The 19,079-nt window shown below is 33.0% G+C and overlaps 1 protein-coding gene across 1 annotated transcript; it reads left to right on the forward strand.

The window, feature by feature from the left end:
* Positions 1-6,496: 6,496 nt before the first annotated feature.
* On the forward strand, positions 6,497-15,007 carry LOC136968669 (failed axon connections-like). Its single transcript, XM_067262668.1, has 5 exons — positions 6,497-6,890; positions 10,996-11,198; positions 13,106-13,238; positions 13,318-13,455; positions 13,586-15,007. Exons 1-5 carry the CDS (start codon positions 6,633-6,635, stop codon positions 13,976-13,978), a joined length of 1,125 nt encoding a protein of 374 aa, XP_067118769.1. The 5' UTR covers positions 6,497-6,632; the 3' UTR covers positions 13,979-15,007.
* Positions 15,008-19,079: the final 4,072 nt, after the last annotated feature.

The raw sequence follows: 19,079 nt of genomic DNA on the forward strand, positions 1-19,079 counted from the left end.
TCTGAGCTCTTATTCCTATCAAAAATTTAGCCTTTTTAAAGGCCCCAGATCATTATTTAAACATTATAAAATGATAATACTCATAAATTATTCATTTAAAAAAATATTTATTTAAATTTAAAACTTGTATTTGTCTTAAATTAATGAATACATTTTTTACATGCAGTTTTAAAAAATTTAATTATAAATTCATTTAGAAACTTTTATTCATTTATTATAAATTTATTAAAGAAAAATAATAAAAATTTAGAAAAAATGAATTAATAAAGAATAAATTAGCTTAAAACAGTTCATTTTTTTCTTTTTTCAATTTTTTTTAAAATGAAAATTAAATCCTTTTAATCTAATTAACGTGGTCAAGGATAAATGAGAATTACATATAATTTTTTTATATTTTTTATTGATTTTTTACAATATATAAATTATATATACAGTATACGTATATTTTACATTTAATATACAGTATTATAATATATTTTATACATAAAAATTCATAAACTTTTTAAAAATTTGTGTGATTTTTCTGTATACAAATTGATGGAGGCCCATTTAAAAACCTTATTCAAGCATCACATCTATGTACCCATATTCAGGCCCTATGAAGTTTAAAGACTGTCATATTAGAAAAATTATGTACGTAAGGCTGCTATAAGTATTTTTGAGACTTTAAGCCCAATTTCTTTACAGGCATTACATATATAAATATAGAAAATATAACCTAAACGTGCGTTATTAATAAATAGTGAGACTATGCCCCCTAAAAATGCTACAGCCGGTATTCCCATTCATTAATGCTCTCTACTTACAGGCCCCACTATCACATTTAAAGAGGTTTTATCAATACGTAAAGGTCATATTTAAACTTTCGCATTTAGGGCCTACTACTAAAGGCTCGACGTGTTTAAAATTTTTATGCCTTTAACCAAAATTTAATATAAATTTCCTCGCATTTTTTTTTAATTCTGTTACGTGAGAAACATATAAATTTTAATATAAAGTTCTCTTAAAGCTTTGGGATGGAGTAAGATTTAAGTAAATGAAAAGAGATTCTTTACAGATCGATCATAATTATCCCTCTTGATTTTTAGGTTACAGCTTCCAATTAAAGTAAGAGATTAAGAGGAAAAAGAAGATAAATGCTAGTGATTTATATTTAAATTATTTCTATTAATAAAGATTTGAAATCTTTTAACTTTCAGTCTTCAGTAATTGGAAACGGGGTGCATAATTATCCATTAGAAAGAAAGGGGTAGAGAAGACTTATCTGTCGTCATCGTTTCCGTTTTGTGCTGTACGCTGACCTCCAGTAGACGGGAACCAGATCATGTTTTATGATCAAGCAGTTTCGCATTTCTTGTCCTTCTCCCTTATAAACTTACGTCTCTTAACGGAATTTTTATGCTTCAATATTAGGATCAACTGCTCCCAACCATAAAAAAATAAACAGAAGAAGGTCAAAACATTTATAATTTACTGTACTGTGTTACACTAAATATTTAGTTTAGATTTTTTTTTAAACTTCATTCACAAATATATTTTTTTTTTTAAATATGTATATATAAATCAGTAATATGATCAAATTTGAGGCTTTTCTTTATGGCTGATTCTATTCTTTGACTGTTAGTGGGGAGATTTACCTTCTAATCTAGTTAAATATTTAAAGGTATATTATGATTTCTTGAGTGTTTTGGAACAATCTAGGCCCCCGTCTAGGTCCTCGCGCTTTTTAAAGGCCTCGAACACACGTAAATGCAAAGCCATGAAGAACAAAGTTGCCAGTTTGAAAGGAATTAGAGCATATTTACCCACTTTCGTAACCAAAATAGAGTAATATTCACAGCGTATAAACCATGTATGCTATAGATGCTTGAATTCTTATATATATATATATTAAAATTGCTGAACACATATAGAAAAGGGCCTCAGAGCTGCAGCCCTGGTTTCCTATCTTCTGTTCGGCCCTGTTTAAGTTCTATACTCAGAATTTAGTATTAACTAGCATCTTAAAACCTTTACAATATCAAATATCAAGCTTTTACACTAAACATCCATTCAAAAGGGGCCTCTTAAGTCCCACGCGTACTCAGAGCCTCGCACTTTTAGGGGGCCTTGAACGTAACAAATATCGATATTCGTCTGATTCAGCGTTTTGATTCCAACATAATTGGGTCACTAGAAATTGTATAATATCAGACTTTAACTTATAAAACTGTATTTTTTATTTAAAAAAAGGGCCCGGCAATCCACACATTCTTAGGGCCTTGCACAATATAAAAAACTATTAAAATTTATGAAAGATTTATTATTAAACTCGAGCTGTTGACAATTAAACACAAGTAAATTTGATACTGGCTTACGAATTGAGGGCATTCCACTTGAGTTTAAGGACCTGAACAATTAAAAAGTATGATATCTCTTTAGCGAGATATTAAACTTGGCTACTGAAAAAGAATTTATTTATTTTTATTTATATATATACTGTATATATATATATTTTTAAATTAAACTAACTGTGATAATTTAGTTCGTCACATCTGGTTCTTAATGCTATCTTTCATATGTGATGTAACCTCTTTTTGTTGTCAAAATTCAATCACAATACAGAAGGAAGGCCTGGTATTTACCGCAAGCAACCATCCAAGTGTGTAGTTATGTTTGAAGAATCAACTAGGCTAATATATTCGTCCTTGAATAGTAGAAAGATTTATATAATTCCATTTAAAAACTATCAAAATAAATAAATTATATAGCAATAAATTGTTAAGATCTAAACAATCAAATCATGTTCGTGTTTATGTAGTTGGTTTAACTCCTTTAAGAATTCTTTATGATAAACAATTGATAACAATAGTCTGATATATTATAAAGTCCATAAATCCAACGCCTCTTCATCCTTACTATCGACTTCAAATTTTTCAAATTATTTATTAAAATTGAGTATGACTCAACTTATAAACACCAATTAATCCTATATAAATATTTGTGTAATGATGAATTTATGTATACGTAACACGTCTGTAGGGTTGTATATAAGTGTGTAACATCAGGTTATCCCTCGCAACGAAAATTAAGGTTCCTGTATAGAGATATATAAGCGCTTTATACTAAAATAACCATCTAGTATTTTACCTTATCCCCCTCCGCGTGGGATTTGTTACGACCTTGTTGCATTTAAATTAATTAAACTTCAGTTAAACTAGCATTAAGTAGGAATAACTAAAGCGCCGAGGGATTCGCAAAAAGGTTAAAGTGAGCCCAACATTAATATTGATCACTCACACTTAATGTAATGCCCCTTATGTAATTTTGAACATCGTATCTCAATTAATTCCGTGTATTAACATCATCACTCCGGACCAACAACGTCGATATTTATCAGTTATTATCTCAGTTATGCGCTCTTTTTCTTAGTATCATCCCGGAGTTTTAATTGAAGTTTGCTTGAAAGCCCGAAGATTGCTTGAAGCGGCGGGATCAAAGTATGGTCTGCCTCAATTATAATCTTATTCATATAATTTCTATCTTAAATTTCTAAAAAATAATACAATTTTTTGGATTTGTTTTTAAAAATTTAGCGCTAAATACAGAAATTTTTAAATTTTACATCAATTTTTGAAGCCGAAATCGAAGATTATAATGAAGCGGGCATCTCACTTTAATTGGATTTTCAAAAAAAAAAAAAAAAAAAAAAATACGGGAAAACTTAAAAATAAAATAATCTTATGATTTAAATGATGATTAAGAATTAAAAAAAGCAATTTATTTTATATAAAAATTCAGCAAAAATAACAATAATCATCAAGAATTTTCTTGTGTAAGTGTGACTCAATAGAGCCATCAATCAACAGGTAAGGAGTTGTTGGAGTCATTAATCACGTTAAGAACAATAACCTCGCTAAGTGTACGAATTTAACAACAGATTTTCTTATCAGTAAACTGTCAAAATATCGAAAATCGAAGAAGAAAATTTATTTAAAGATACCTTCAAGCCATTTTTAATGATAAGCAGACTTTATATACTGTATATATATATAGAAAAACAAAACAGAATGGAGTAATTCTAAACCGTTCGATTTTTATACATTATTATTTTTCTTATTTCATAAATAAAATTTTAAATTAAAAAAAAATAATAATTTAAACGAATATTTTAAAATCAAATTAAAAATTAGTTAGTTTTTTTTGTTTTGTTTTAGGCAGAGGGGGCGTTGAAACTTAAATTTCGAACAGCGCTCCCTTAAATTTTAATTAATAAACTTTTAACATTTTTTTTTTTTAATATCTTAAAAAAGAGGAAATTTAATATAATATTTTAACGTTCTATTTTTGTTGTAAAATTTACTGTTTATGAAGAAAAGAGATTAATTTTATATACTTATTTATTTTGTTTATATTTTTTAACTCGGATTCGCTTGGTCAATCACCGTTGATCACGTGATTAGGGGGAACAATAGTCGTTATTGTCAATTAGTCCTATTTAAGATTAATGGTTGACCTACTCCCCATTTCCCTAAGCTTGTTAAACTTTTATTAGAGTTATATATTTTTAAAAAATAATCATTTAAAAAAATACGAAAAGGTGGCCAAATTTATATTTTCCAATATAACAGAAATATCCGACGCTAGATGGCGTACGTTACATTTCTCTTATTTTATTAAACGAAATAAACCATATTTTTTTTACAACTAATTACGTAAATTTTAAATCAAATTACAATAATTCTATATAATTTTTATTAAAACTAATTATCTAACGTTTATACTTAATTATATTTAAAAATGATGTTACGAATTAACGAGCATTAAGGTATAATTTATAAGACACAGTTTTATTAATAGCAAGAGATCGTTATAAATTGAAAACCACGTGGTCGGGTTTCGACATTTGAAATTTTTTAATCGCGATTTATCGATTATTCGTTTAAATTTAATCAGTTTTTACTCGATTACATTAAAGAAAAGAATGTTAGAGACTCCATTAAGTGACGTAGAATGACGTTAAATGGGAGATAAAAGTCTACAGTACAATAGACGTTATCCATTTAGACAGGCCAAGAGATAGAGAAAAATCTATGGATTAAGTAATCATTTTTGTAAAATATTCTGATAGATAATTAAATTACAACACCGACGAAATTGTTAAAAAGTCAACAGTTTATATTTAATAAGCATCGATTGAATTATGCTTAGTTAAATCTCATCATTATTCAAATGCCGCTAATTGAATTTACTTCAGAATCTTCTATGTTGAATCTACACGAAACCCTTCACGAACAATGCCCATATTTAAATAATTTAAAGCTGTTTAATCGAATTCTATCGTACGAAATCCATTTCGTAACTAAAATTTAAAGGTTTTTTAAAGATATTTCAATACAAATTCGGCATCCCCGAGGGATTGCAACATGATTTAAACCGTTTGAAAATATGATGTGAAGTGCTCGAAATTAATGCCCTTCCGGTAGTTTATTCTATAATAAATTATGGCTCCATTTTGTAGATTAATCGTTGCGGAATTTGCAACCTTCTACAATATTTTAAATCGCTTTATTTTTATGCCAAAATCTTCAAAATTTGCTTGTAAATCGGGTGATTCGTAAGCACGTAGACGCTTTCTAAGCAAAGTTAAACTGTTTGCAAAGTTTACGGATTGTAGTTAATAAGTTAAAATCCAAAATTTAAGCATGCAAACGATTAAAATCTTTATTTCACACGCAAATTTACCTGCTTTTTCGAGTTTTATGAATGAAACTTTGATGTTGCAAACGATTCCGATAGTTTTTATCAACTCTCTTCTTCGAGTCTATCGAGTTATTTGTTACGTAAAGTATTAAATTTCACAATTAAGGTTGGAGTTTAGGGGTAACACGAAACAGAAGCATACCTTTAAAATATAATTTCGTATGATTAATGCGATTTATCTACAAGTTATCGTTAGTAATTACCCGTACGAAACGAGTAGATTGCATTATCTACATGTAAGACGATTATTATAGAAACATGCTCGAGTAGTACTTTCTACCTTTCGGTTTATTTAATTGCCGAATAATAGTGTGTTTTCTCTAAGTATCGATTATATTATCACCCCGTTAAAGCTGCTAGAAATTTAATTAAAGCGCCGAGGATTCTTTGGGGGATGAGCATACCGATTGATAATGGACTCCATTACTTTCCTATTAGTAACAAATTAACAAATCTTTTACCAGTTTTACTTCAATACATTAGTGGAAATTATTGCAAACTTTGCAAACTTCCAACCCCCATTTAAATCATTTAAACACGTTTTACGGTGTAAATACAAGTACAGGAGTGTTCATATAAGGGTTTTATAGGCATTTTTTTACGAGGTTGATACTAATTAAGTACAAAAATTGATGCTAAAAATAGAACAAAAATTGTACATAAGAATTAGTCACAATGTTAAACTAGTGGAGGGTTTGTGCGCATGTCGTAGCGGTGACGTCAGGGGGTGCAATCAACGAATAAAGACGAGGGTACGAACGTTCTCCATTGTCCGGTATCTGTTGTGAAGAGAGCAAGTCAGTTAGAAGTAACGTCTTTCGGAAGAGAGGCTACGCCATATTTTGAAGTGGGGTTATATATTTTTTTTTCTCATACCTTGGCCAATTAACATGACGACCGATACAGCCGTCGAAACACCTAACGATACGCCAGCACCGGCCGAAAATAATACCAATACAGGTAATAATTCGGAAACTGTCAAAACTCCTGCACCGGCTCCTGCTGCAAAACCAACCGTTCACAAAACAGACTACGAGAAAGATGTTGTGTATCTCTATCAGTTCAATCGTTCACCCACCATACCATCGATATCACCTTTTTGTTTGAAAGTCGAAACGTGGCTTAGGATGACAGGTTTGAAATACGAGGTGAGTTATCGCATTATACATATAACTATTGTCCTATTGTTTTGAGTATATTCCGGTGTTAAATTATCATTCCTATATTTTCACGCCAAAATTTTTCATAAGAAAATTCGGGTGTTTCTTATCTTCCAGCTATAGCTTTCTTCTATACAGAATTTCAACAGTGTACCCTTGTTCTGACTCATAGCTAGAGCATCTCGACCCCGACTTCTCGCTATCAAATTCCTTTTGATTTCGTAATTGCGCTCCTCCCTCTCTGTTGATAGGACTTTTTATAGTGTGTGGCTTATATATATGTGTTTGTGTGTATGAGAAAGTACATTATTTTTCGGCCCTTGTTAAATAGGGCCAAATTAACTAAAGTTAGCCTTGGCACCACAAAAAAGGGGGTTAAAAAAAAGAAGAAGGAGCCTGAGGTGAATCCGGTATTCGTCTTGCAATTAAATTGTCTTTAATGTATAATTTTCTAGCCGCAATTATAACCGAAATTTACACTGTTTGAAGACGAGATGAAATTTGAACCACGGAATAAATCTGTTGCATATGTTGAAAGGCTATCCTAATGCGTTGCAGATGAGATTTGACGCCATTTTTTTCGTTGTTTAAAGTCTCGCTAAACATAAATGTTAGTAAAACGGATTATACAACGTATCTCTCCCCGTTTCGAGTGTGTGTAAATCCAAAATCCACTCAGGTACTTCTTGTAAGCACGTGTTTGATCAAATGTCCTCGGGTCATCCCATTTGGAGGTTGTCTGGAGACTCAAGACAGACCAGATGGGACCCTCTAAGGCTAGGCCACACGTGTTCGTCTACAGATGTTGTTGACCTCTAAAATACTTTTAATTCGTCGAAGGAAATATCATTTCTAACGAATACTTTCCACCAGAATTATAATGATTTTTACAAATTTCGCCCTTCGTCAATTAAGCTCGTTATCCTTTTTTTTTTCTTCCTTATGAAAAAAATAAAATGCTTAATTGCATTGTAATTTTTTTTCATGCGTGAATTTCCAGTGGTCGTTAAGAAAGGAAATTCCTGTCTTCAATTAACGAAAAAAACTCTCAATTAATGATGATTAAGTCGGAGATAATCGGCAAACATGGCTTTTAAATCAAATACTCGTTGAAGCACTTGAGTGTGGTAAGAGGAACTCAACTGTGCGTTTTGTGGTTCGTTTTTACGTCCGATTCCCCGCATTAAACGCTAATGTTTTTAATTAAATAAACACGGTAGAAAGTGTATTATACAGTAGACTATTTAATAATTAATTACAGAAAAAAAGAGGGAATGAGTTTACACACGTATTTTTTCCGAAAATTGCTGTGGCAAAATGACTCATTCGATTGTTTAGATTGGTATTGTTAATGACACAATCGGCTGTTTTAATGCCGATCAATTATTGACTGTTATTGGCATGGTGCGTGATCTCTGATGTCACACCTGCACACAAACTAACTTCAGGATGGCTGGATAAATCAATGGAAACTAGATACCAATATTGCATGCCCGTTTTGCAAGTAGTAAGATAATGATCTCCTGGTTATTGTCTTCTTTTTTTTTTATGATAGATTTATTGCAAAATCGGATGCTGACGTTGCGATAAATCTTTTCAAATTGGCCTTCAGCGTTTTAAGTGCTTCGTATTGCAAAAATCCACTCTTAATTAATAAATCACGTGCATCAGCAATGAGAAAATGTAGTTTTAATATAAGATCGTAAAGAACAAAAAAATAGTAATAATAATACAAGAGAGCGAGAGAAAGAGAGTGGATCGATTTTGCACACTCAATGTGACCTCTTAAAGTAGTATTGATGAATTCTGTTCGACCCGAAACCAACAGGGCAGTGCAGAACCATAAAATGATGATGATAATCTTAGAAGATCGACCGCAATCTTGTTCCTGAGGATTTAGTATATAAAAAAAAAAACTAACGGATCCAACTTGCAAGATTGGTTTCGTACTAGTATTTTCGACAGTACATTTAAGTAAAAAACAAAAAAAAATCTGATAAAAATGGTTGGGTGAAGTCTATTTTCTTTACAATTCACTCTCTCCCCCTTCTGCATTTTATTTGAGTTTTAAGATTGCAAGAAGCTTAGATCCATTCTACAAACAGCGACTTCAATAAAGAGAATGCGGCGTTATTTTATTCGATTCCACTCTGCAATAAACTTAAGTGGATGACATAAATCGCCATTAAATCAATACTTGATGGCAAAATACGGGGTCGAAATAATTCCGTTTGTGCAGACGTTTCAGATGGACTTTTCTGTCCGGCTCGCTCTTTTTATTCGGGGTCCTCTCTCTCTCTCTCTCGACCTCTTACTCCTTGGCACGTGCCTCATCTATCTCCCTTCTATTCTTAGATCATCCTAGCATCTGGTAGATCCGCTCCATTTGCTGAAATTTGAGATTTCTGTTGATGGAATGGGAAAAGACGAAAAACTGCGCGGAAAAAACATATTGCGTAAAACACGTCATCAAAGTGAATGGTGATGGAGCAAAGGGGGGGAAAAATGCATTTCGAGCCGAAAAATTTGATTTTTTTTTTATTGGGAGAAAATTTATAAATTATTTAAGTCGAAGATCGTATAGAACGTACACAGGAAGAGCAGGATTGTTTTTCTACGAACGTCTGAGTCAGTCGTCTTGTCTTGACCTTGGTTTCATAATTAAGATACCAAAACAGTTATTCATTTTATTTAAAAAAAAAAACGAAGAGAAGAGTGAAGACAGCAGCAGCAGCAGCGATTTAAAACTTTATCTTAAACGATTTTTCTTAAACTTTATCGCGTTTAAAATCCCTATATTGATCCTAGATATGGGTACTCCAACGAATAAATTTCAGTGCAGCTGAACTGTGGTATCGTATCCCTGTAGTGTGATTACGTTTGAAGGAGTTATGGAGGATCTTTCCACTCTTGATAATCGATTCGCTTTCAAAGATTTACACTGCTTGAAAGGGATTACTTCAACCAATTTCCTTCAAGAGTTCGATTATTCCTTTGATCTTTTGCTTAAATTAGCAAACTTGCAGCTATTCGAGCGTTCATTAATGCACGGGCAGGAATTTTCAAATAAAATGGAGCAGATACATTCAATATTCCATGCATTTTATCCAGAATAGATAAGATAGGACTTCAAGTAGAAGTAAAGAGAATAAACCTAGTTTAAAATCGCTCTTGTCTGTTGACAAAAAAAGATATTTTATAGGGAGAAGATAAGGTAAAAATGCCCTTTATCCATTGATAAATACGTCTTAAGTTAGGTAAAGAATGTTCCATATATATATTTTCATAGCTAACAGCTTGTGAAATGATCAAGTGGATGGGCAGATATCCGATCATTACGATGACCCCCCTATTGATTAATGATGAGCTCAACAGGAAGTGATTAATGCGCTCGTATCTTGGCAATGTTTCCTCCATCGCCCACAAATAGGCACACTCAGAGATTTATTATAAAAAAATGCAACTATAGAAAGAGGAAGGAAATGATTTCTGTGAATTTCGTTTCTATTTATTAACAGGATGCGGTGATTTAAAATTAAGAACTACTTCTACTAAGATAGAGAAGTTCCGTTTAAAATTGCTTATTCCGAAGTCGCGAGCAATAAAATTCGCTATGTATGCACACACAAAGCGCAGTTTTTCGTGCACCATTTACGAGTGAAGCTGGTGAAAACAATTGTCCTCTCTTGCTTATTGAATATTTCATGGAGACGAAGCACCCTCATCTTTGACTCTCGTTTAAAAAAGAGAAAAATCTGCAAGATGCGATGGGCAGATAGGAATTCCTATGTTTAAATTAAACTCAATATAACAAATTACATCACTTAAAAAATTCCAAATCAAACGTCGAAGTGTTCATCCATCCGTAAGGATTGCTTGCTTCAATAGATGATGCGAAAAAGGATAATATTTCCTCTCCTCCTCAATCATTTGAGAGGCGTGACTGAAACGTTTTCTTTCTCGGATCACTGACGTCCCTACATTGCTGGAATTTCCCTAATAATATATTATTTATCCCTATAAACGTTTTGCCTAGGTAAAGAAGACACAAATTAAGCTCGTTATCATTAATTTATTATATTATATTTTACAGAATGTCGATCACAAGATGAGGTTCAAGTCAAAGAAAGGTCAACTTCCTTTCGTGGAGATAAACGGAAGAGAAATAGCCGATTCGGATATTATTATTAAAGAGTTGGGTAAAATGTACGATAAGGATTTGAATCAAGATTTGACCCCCGATCAACGAAATATCAGTCATGCCTTCATTTCTATGCTCAATAACCACACTAGTTGGTAAGTTTCCACATATTTTTTTTTCCATGTTTTGTGTTGGTTTACGCAACGTTTTTATACGCTTCCTGCCAATGCCGAGTTTCCTGTTTCCATTCGAATTTTACTATGGCCACGATCCCGATCGTAACATTAAATTCCCGTCACGTTTCTGGGAAGTTCGATTCCTACCGTCACGCATTCGTCACGTTCTACATATTAGCCTCACGAGGTTGTTCTTGTTTGTCATTTTTAGTCCAATATCTTTATGACTCACCAGTTTTATCTTTCGTGTGTTTGGTGAAACCAATTAACAACTTCCGGCCTCCATACTTCTGCCATTATAATCGACACTAATTTGTGTTTATGGCACGGACAGTAATGTAAATTCGTGATTCACGAAAAGGTAAAAAAAAAGGAGTACATTAAAGAAAGGTACACACACACACATTCTTCGCAATGGAATGCGTCAACTTGAGGCACCCTAAACAGAAATATTTTTTAATTCTATACACCATCCAACCTCTTTTGCATGTAAGAGCTTATAAGAAAGAGCTCGTCACCCAATAGGGAACCTTCCCAAATTTTTTTTTTTTTAACTTCTTTTTTTTCTGTTCATTCTTAGCGTGCTTTCGTTTGCAGCTGTTACATCGCAACAGCAGGATCCCCCTTCAAGAAACGTCCTTGGACTCGTGAGGCAGCCACACGCTCTCCTTGGAGTTAGGAATTTCGGTTGTGGCCCCCCTGGTAAGATTAGAACGAGTGATGCTGATATTGAGTTTGTGAAAGAAGATTCCTGATATGTAAACCAAAATCGTATTTTTCTTCCCCTCCCCCCTCACCCACCTAACTTCCTTACTTCTGTCTTGTAAATACTATAGATTCTTTCCTGTTAGAAATTGGTAGGATGACCTTCATATTTTTCTTGTGAAAGATATCGTTACGCTGCATAAACTCGGATGCAAAACTACGCCCAACCTGGGCATATCAATCGTAAAGAAATATGACATTTACGAGCTTGTACAAAGTCCAAGTTGGGTGTTGTCTCGTCGACTTACCTTTTTAAATGTTTCCCTTTACGCAATTTCGTATTGAATATTTAGGTATTCTTAATTAATATTTTACGTGATATTTTTCTCTTATAGCCGTATCTACTTAAAATTTTCTTAATAACCTTAATGGATACGTTTAAATGAGGATTGATGTTTATGAAGTAGCATGGGCTGATTCCATTAGGGTTTCCTTAATGGCATTTCTTTAGTATTTAGTGAAGTTTCCTCAACGAAATTTTACTTAAACTCTCTTCTAAGTAATACTTTTTTTTGTCTTTTCCCTCCTCCCTTTATTTGCGAATTAATTTGCATTACTTTCCGAATTTTGCCTTTATCGTATTCTCTCGGCTATAGTCATTATCAAAGTTCGAGTGTTTCTGTCTATCTTCCCTCCCTTTCTACAGATAATGATGATATTACAAAAGACATTATCGTCATCATCAACATCACCATCGTCCCTGTCCAATGCCTACAAAAATGATTGCATTTTGTACTAAACTACGACGGCGCTAAAAATATAATCGCGTGCTTATTTTTGGAAGCATTTTTCAAGGTAAATATCTCAGGGTGATTTTTAAAATTCCATTCTTTCGATGTAAATGTAAACCGGGACCAAATTTGGTGCAGCAGTTGCGGTGTGAAGAAGGCCTTCTACGTTTCTTCAATCGGTAGGGATCGGCGTAGGTCGTTATTCAATTGGTGTTAGGCGCTGTGCCCGTGTAAAAATTTTGGCATCTCAATTAAATTACACGTTTCGGGAGGAAGAGGGACAAGGTTACGTTACAACTAGGGAATTTTGAGTGATAACTCTGGAAGGATCGACTGCTTAAGGTTATATGCGGATGAAGATTGAATATTTACAAATATATATTCTTTCAGGGTTGTACGTTGGTGGAGATACAGTCACCCGGGTCAATTTTTACGTATATCTCAGATGGACGTCAAGCGCACTTTTAACTCCAAAATGCCCAAAGGAATTGTCAACTTCTTCTTCCGTATGTCATTTAAGAACGTAAGTATACAGAGAAATCGTAAAGAAAAGAAATCCTTAGACACAAAAGTGACGAATTTTTCGTTTAAATCTCGTGTAGAACGTGAAACGGGCCATTGGTCACGGTCTCGGACGTCATACCGCCGAAGAAATCTACGAATTTGGCAAGGCTGACCTGAAGGCATTGAGCGATTGTCTGGCCGAAAAACCATACTTCTTCGGCAACGAACCTCATCTGGTAAGTGAAGCGAATAGTAGTGGTTCCGCCTTGTAACACGTTACATAATGCCATAGGAATGCGTTGTTTATAGACGACGATAATGATGAATTTTTTTTTTTTTTTTCCTTTTTTCCCTCCATTGTTTTAGCTGGATTGCGTGGCTTTTGCTAACATCTGCCAATTTTACTTCGTACCGTTTGCCGACATCAAGGATTTTATGGAAGGGGAATGCTCCAACTTGGTCTCTTTTGTGGATAGAATGAAGAAAGCCTATTGGCCCGATTGGGACGAAATGTGCAAGAATTTGGAACTGAACACTCATTTGCCAAAGAAGAAAGAGGAGAAGGAGAAGGAGAAGGAGAACGAAGTAGAAAAGGAGAAAGATGCCGAAGATAAAGAGAAAGGTGGAGAAGAGAAGGAATCGGAAAAGGAGAAGGAGAAGGACACCGAAAAAGAAAAACTGAACGAAAAGGAGGACATTGAAAAAGATAACAAAGAAGAAACTGTTGAAAAGGAGACGGTAGAAGAGAAAAAAGACTAAAATTTAAACAGAAAAATACAGCAAAAAAATAATAATAATAAGGGTTTTAAAGGGTCGAAAAGATGTCGGAGATTTTTAGGAGGGCGTAATAAATAAATAAACAAACATAAAATAAAATTAAAAATATATTAAAAATAAAAAAATAATAATAATAATAAAAAAAATTATATATATTGAGGATCCTCAAAAGCGTTGGACCAGCACGATGGAATTATATACATTATTGTGATGGAACCTATTTCCTTGCAATCTATTATTCTGGTCACAATATTTTGTGTAGCAGTCTTTATAAAAATTTCAAAAAAAAAAGTTAATATCTGTTCGGTAACAGCGAACCGAAAATAGTAACCGAAAAGTTTCGGACCAATACTTCCATCTCATCCGAAACTCCAGTAAGATATTCCGGAAAAATGCAAAAAAAAAAAAGCAACCTAAATATAAAATAAATCATCTAAAATAATAATAATAATCCTTCGATATACGTCATAAATTTCTGTTCGTTGCTATCCGAATGGTACATTGTAGCTTGTACGAAAATTGTTTTAGTTGTGATCATCAGTGTGCTCAGAATCAAACTGCTCATTCTTAATCCCGTATCCCTCTTATAATTATATATATATATATATATGTATACATATAACATACATAACTATGTATATTATGTATGTATATGCATGTATATATATATATAAAAATATATAAATATTGTGTGCATGTTCAGTTTTTTGCATTCCAAGCGGTCAGTATTACTAATAATGTTTTTTATTATTATTATTTTTTCGTGCTCAAAAAAAAACCCTAAAAAATTACATGAGCCTCTGGACCATACTCATAGCTCATCTTCTGTATGGAATTATTAGTAAATTTTATTTTCCTTTTTTTTTTTTTTTTTAACTTTATTTACTCAAACTTAGATATTGTATCGATTTATAGTGTTCGTATTTGCATTTTCTTCGTGTGTTCGTCCACAAAAATAATTAAAAATATAATAAAAAAAAAAACAAAAAAAGAAGAGAGAAAGATAGAGAATTACGAAAGGGAACCCATCTTAATCCTATAATTAAAAAAAAAAAAAAAACGTGCATAAAATATATATATTTGGTTCTTCCTTTAATAACTACATCAGGACTACGCACAGACTTCAGCATCAGTTATGAATATATATATATATATATATATATATGCCAAATTTTAGACCCCATAATCATTCCAAAAAAACCACAGTTATATATATATATATATACTATACAAATTCATAAATACGCGACAAAGTGGCCAATATTTGAACAAAATTAAATTTTAAAAAAAAATTTGGGGGTTTTTTCGCGTTATATTCTTATTCATTTCCTTTTTTTAATGGCGGATTTTTCCGTTGTTTTGAAAATAAAACATTTTCTGATCCAATCTTTCCCCTTCTTCCTGTTGATATATACATTATTATGGAGCAGTGCATATGAGAATATTAATAAATATATATATATATATATATATATATTAAAACTGATTTTTAGAGAAATATTAAAATGTTTTCTTTCCTGTTTTTTTGTAAAACCAAAAAGTATATATATATATATATATATAAAATTAAAAAAAAAAATTTGAAGTGAATAAAAGCGATTGTCATCATCTTAACGGTGTTGACTGAATTATGGACGAAAAATCTCTCGATTTTGTGTTTTATTTAATATTAATTACACCATTTAAAACCTTTAAAAAATACATAAATATACTCTTAAAAAAAATATATATATCAATAAAAATTTGTTTGTTTTATATAAAATCGCAGCTGCTTTAAATACCTTTTACGTCGTTGCTTTCGGAGTTAAATATTTAAAATAATTACCGTTTTGTTGATATTTTTCGGCATTAATTGCTAAAAATTTACGGCTTTATTATTGTTATTTTATAAATTAAAGCTGCTGTAAGTTGCATTTTTTTTTAAATATTTTTCGGTGTTAATTACAGAAAAATTGCCGCTTTAACAACGTTAAAATAACGCTGTAAAAATCCCTACTGGTTAAATATAACTTTAATAATAATAACCGTAAAATTATATAAAATCTTTGATTATATTTCACGTGAATTTTTAAAGGTAACCGTAAATTCGCCGGTCGTAAATTCATCGTCAGTGGCACGTAGATGCGGAAGAATCGCGTCCAAAAATCATTATAACATCGACCGGTTGGCAATTTTCAAAATGTATACGGGTCGAAACTTTATGCAAATTAACCGGACGGAGCCAAGAATTAATGTAACAAACGTAGTACTTTGGAATAATAAAAGCGAAGAGACGGTTACGGCAGCGTGTTAAATCGCTTATCTTCGTCAATAATTAACTACTTTTCTAGACGAGTATTAATTAATTAACTGGAATTTTAATACTTTCCCGGTCCCGTTTCTTTAAAAAGAAAAAGAAATTTTTCTCACGCTTCATCTCACGTGTCTAGCACGTGCGATTTGGATGAAAGACAAGAGCGCGCGCGATCGACACGTGCGCTTATATTAGAATGAATACGCGCGCTAAGCACGTGCGAAGAATACTACTATAAATACTACGAGTAAATCCGTGTTTTTTTTTTTTTTTTTTTAATTTTTGTACGCAGCTTTCGATCGGGGCGTGCGATTTTTTATTATAACAATTCTGATATGTGTAAATGATCAATACAAATCGATAACATTTTCGCACGGTCGGTGATCGTTTTTTAAATCGGACATTACTCTCGGCGATCACGTTACGTGCTATTCAATCACGTGGTTGTTAAATCGATCAGATATATATATATTTTTTTTTGATGTTCTTCCACCTTTAAAGCGCGTATTAATGGTTATTTTCGTAACTGGAAACGGTATCGGGTAGAAAATATCGAATGATTTGCAAAGTAATTTTCGGGAGGAAACTCTAAAATGTCATCCAGAATTTAATCCAATCCAGTAGTTTGACGGATGTGGGGCTAGATATAGATGTAGCACTGTTGGGAGTAGAGCTCAGAGGGCTTCTAATGGCCCACGCTGTGTCAGATCTAGGAACACAAACCGACAACTGACAGACCCAAGAGTGGTCGGAGGCCCTCTCACAGGATCTTTTTGTCTATTCTACTTTCGTTTTTTTTTACATGTTTTCTACATGATTTACAAGTTATTCCGATAAGAATCTTCTACCTCGTACTGTTTTTTTTTCTTTTTACTTTTATTTTTTAAAAGAAACGAATTAAAATATTAAATCATTCCATCCAGCGTACTCAGAACAGGGAGAAAAAAAACCTATTTCACTCTAAATGGATCATAAATATTTATCTTAAAACTATAAAAACACACCTGGAACTTTCATCATAAACTACGAAATGAGGTTAAAGAATAAAATTCGAAGTGCAAAACACATTACTTTATAAACTGTCGTACGAAATAGGGGAGAAGGGAGAGAGTAGAGTTAGAAAATATGCAGTGAAGCTGTTTACAAACATCAACTTTTCCCCCCTCCCTCCCAGTCAAAACCAGCGTATTAAATGTTTCTAGACGATTTTCAGAAATGGGTTTGACTGGCAAGCCCTACCAAAAGAGAAATAACGAAAATCGATATTACAGGCGTCAAGTAACCTCAGTCGGCAAAGCTGATCTATTTGCAGTAAGAAACCCATAAAGAAAGAAGTGTGTTTCTCCCCTTTTTTTTTTGACTCCATACTAATGTACGCCGCTCTAAAAAGAAAACCCCCCACAGATTTACGCCCCCTTCCGAACCTATCATCAAGAACAACACACACACACACACACACACAAAAAAAAAATTACATAAAATAAGATTTTACAAGTGTTGCCAACGAGTTTACGCACGTCTCTCGTGCAATATTTATTCTGCAGCGCGTGTAAAAGTGGATAGAGTAAATGGTACCCAAACCAGATTTTCTTACGCTGTAATCACCGCCGACGTTAGGTCATCGGATGAACAATGGAGAAAGTAAAGTCTGCAGAACAGGTAATGAAAAACAACAAAAAAAAAAAAAAATAGGGAAAAAAGGGGGAGAGGAAACTGGACAGATTATAATTGGGCACATTTGTCAAGGTCACGCCATTCGGGGTGATTCGACCGCACGTGCGGATCGTCTTTTTCGTGTAAATACATTTCGCGTTATCGATTTCTGATAGAAGGATCGGTGCAACGAACTCGTTTATTTAATAAAAACGATCGAATTTTCGATCGGTACGAATTAATAAAGAGGTAAATATATATATTATTTTAAAAAGAAAGAAAGGAAATTTCGTCTAGTCGAAGCCAGCGCACAGGTTCAATGAACTTTCTTCTCCATCCTCCTCCTCTCCGGCCTCATAACTATGGTTGCCTTAACCTAAATCTCCTCGACCGAACATCGATCAGTCCCGAGCTACTGTGCCGTGGAGTCGCCCGTTCGGGAACATTTTCGGGAGCCCCAACGGCAGTTGTCTCCATGGAAACGGACTCACCGTCAGCCGCTGGATCGATACGTCTGACGCCATGTTATGCAGCGCGCGAGTCGAGTTTTATCATTTCTGGGAAGGCGGTTGTGTAAATAACTATTTCACAACGCGCGAAAAATACGTTTCCTGGCTTAAATTTTCGCTTATTAAAACGGGGAAAAAATTAAAATAATCCCAAGAATACGATTTCGGTAGACGTGACCGACCCCTTTCGGTTCGGTATTAATTTAAATGGGTTTTCGGTAGATCGATTTTGACGCAGAACGGCGGCGCAGGTAACGATCAGCCGCGCTATGCATCATGGTAACGAAGAAACGGTGCTGCTGCGGCAACCTTCCGTTTACTGAATTTTATAAAGAAATAAATCAAACATGTATTACTATAAATGTAAAGGAAAATTGGGCGCATTCTGCTACTTTTAACAAATAAAATTCCCTTTTTTCTATTTACTTTATCTCTAATAAAAGAAATTCGTTTCAAAGGCAGCTTTTATGTGCCTTTATGGCCACCTCTAACAGTTAAAAAAATAAAACAAAAGAATTGATCTATATTTAATAATTCTTATTACTTTTCGTTATTATAAATTTATATTCCGCTTTTTAAATTAATTAAATAAATATTTTACCGGAAATTCTCTTATTAATAATTGAAA

Source organism: Centruroides vittatus, unplaced genomic scaffold, assembly GCF_030686945.1.
Source record: "Centruroides vittatus isolate TY-2023 unplaced genomic scaffold, ASM3068694v2 contig_1506, whole genome shotgun sequence".
NCBI classification, from domain to species: Eukaryota; Metazoa; Arthropoda; class Arachnida; order Scorpiones; family Buthidae; genus Centruroides; species Centruroides vittatus.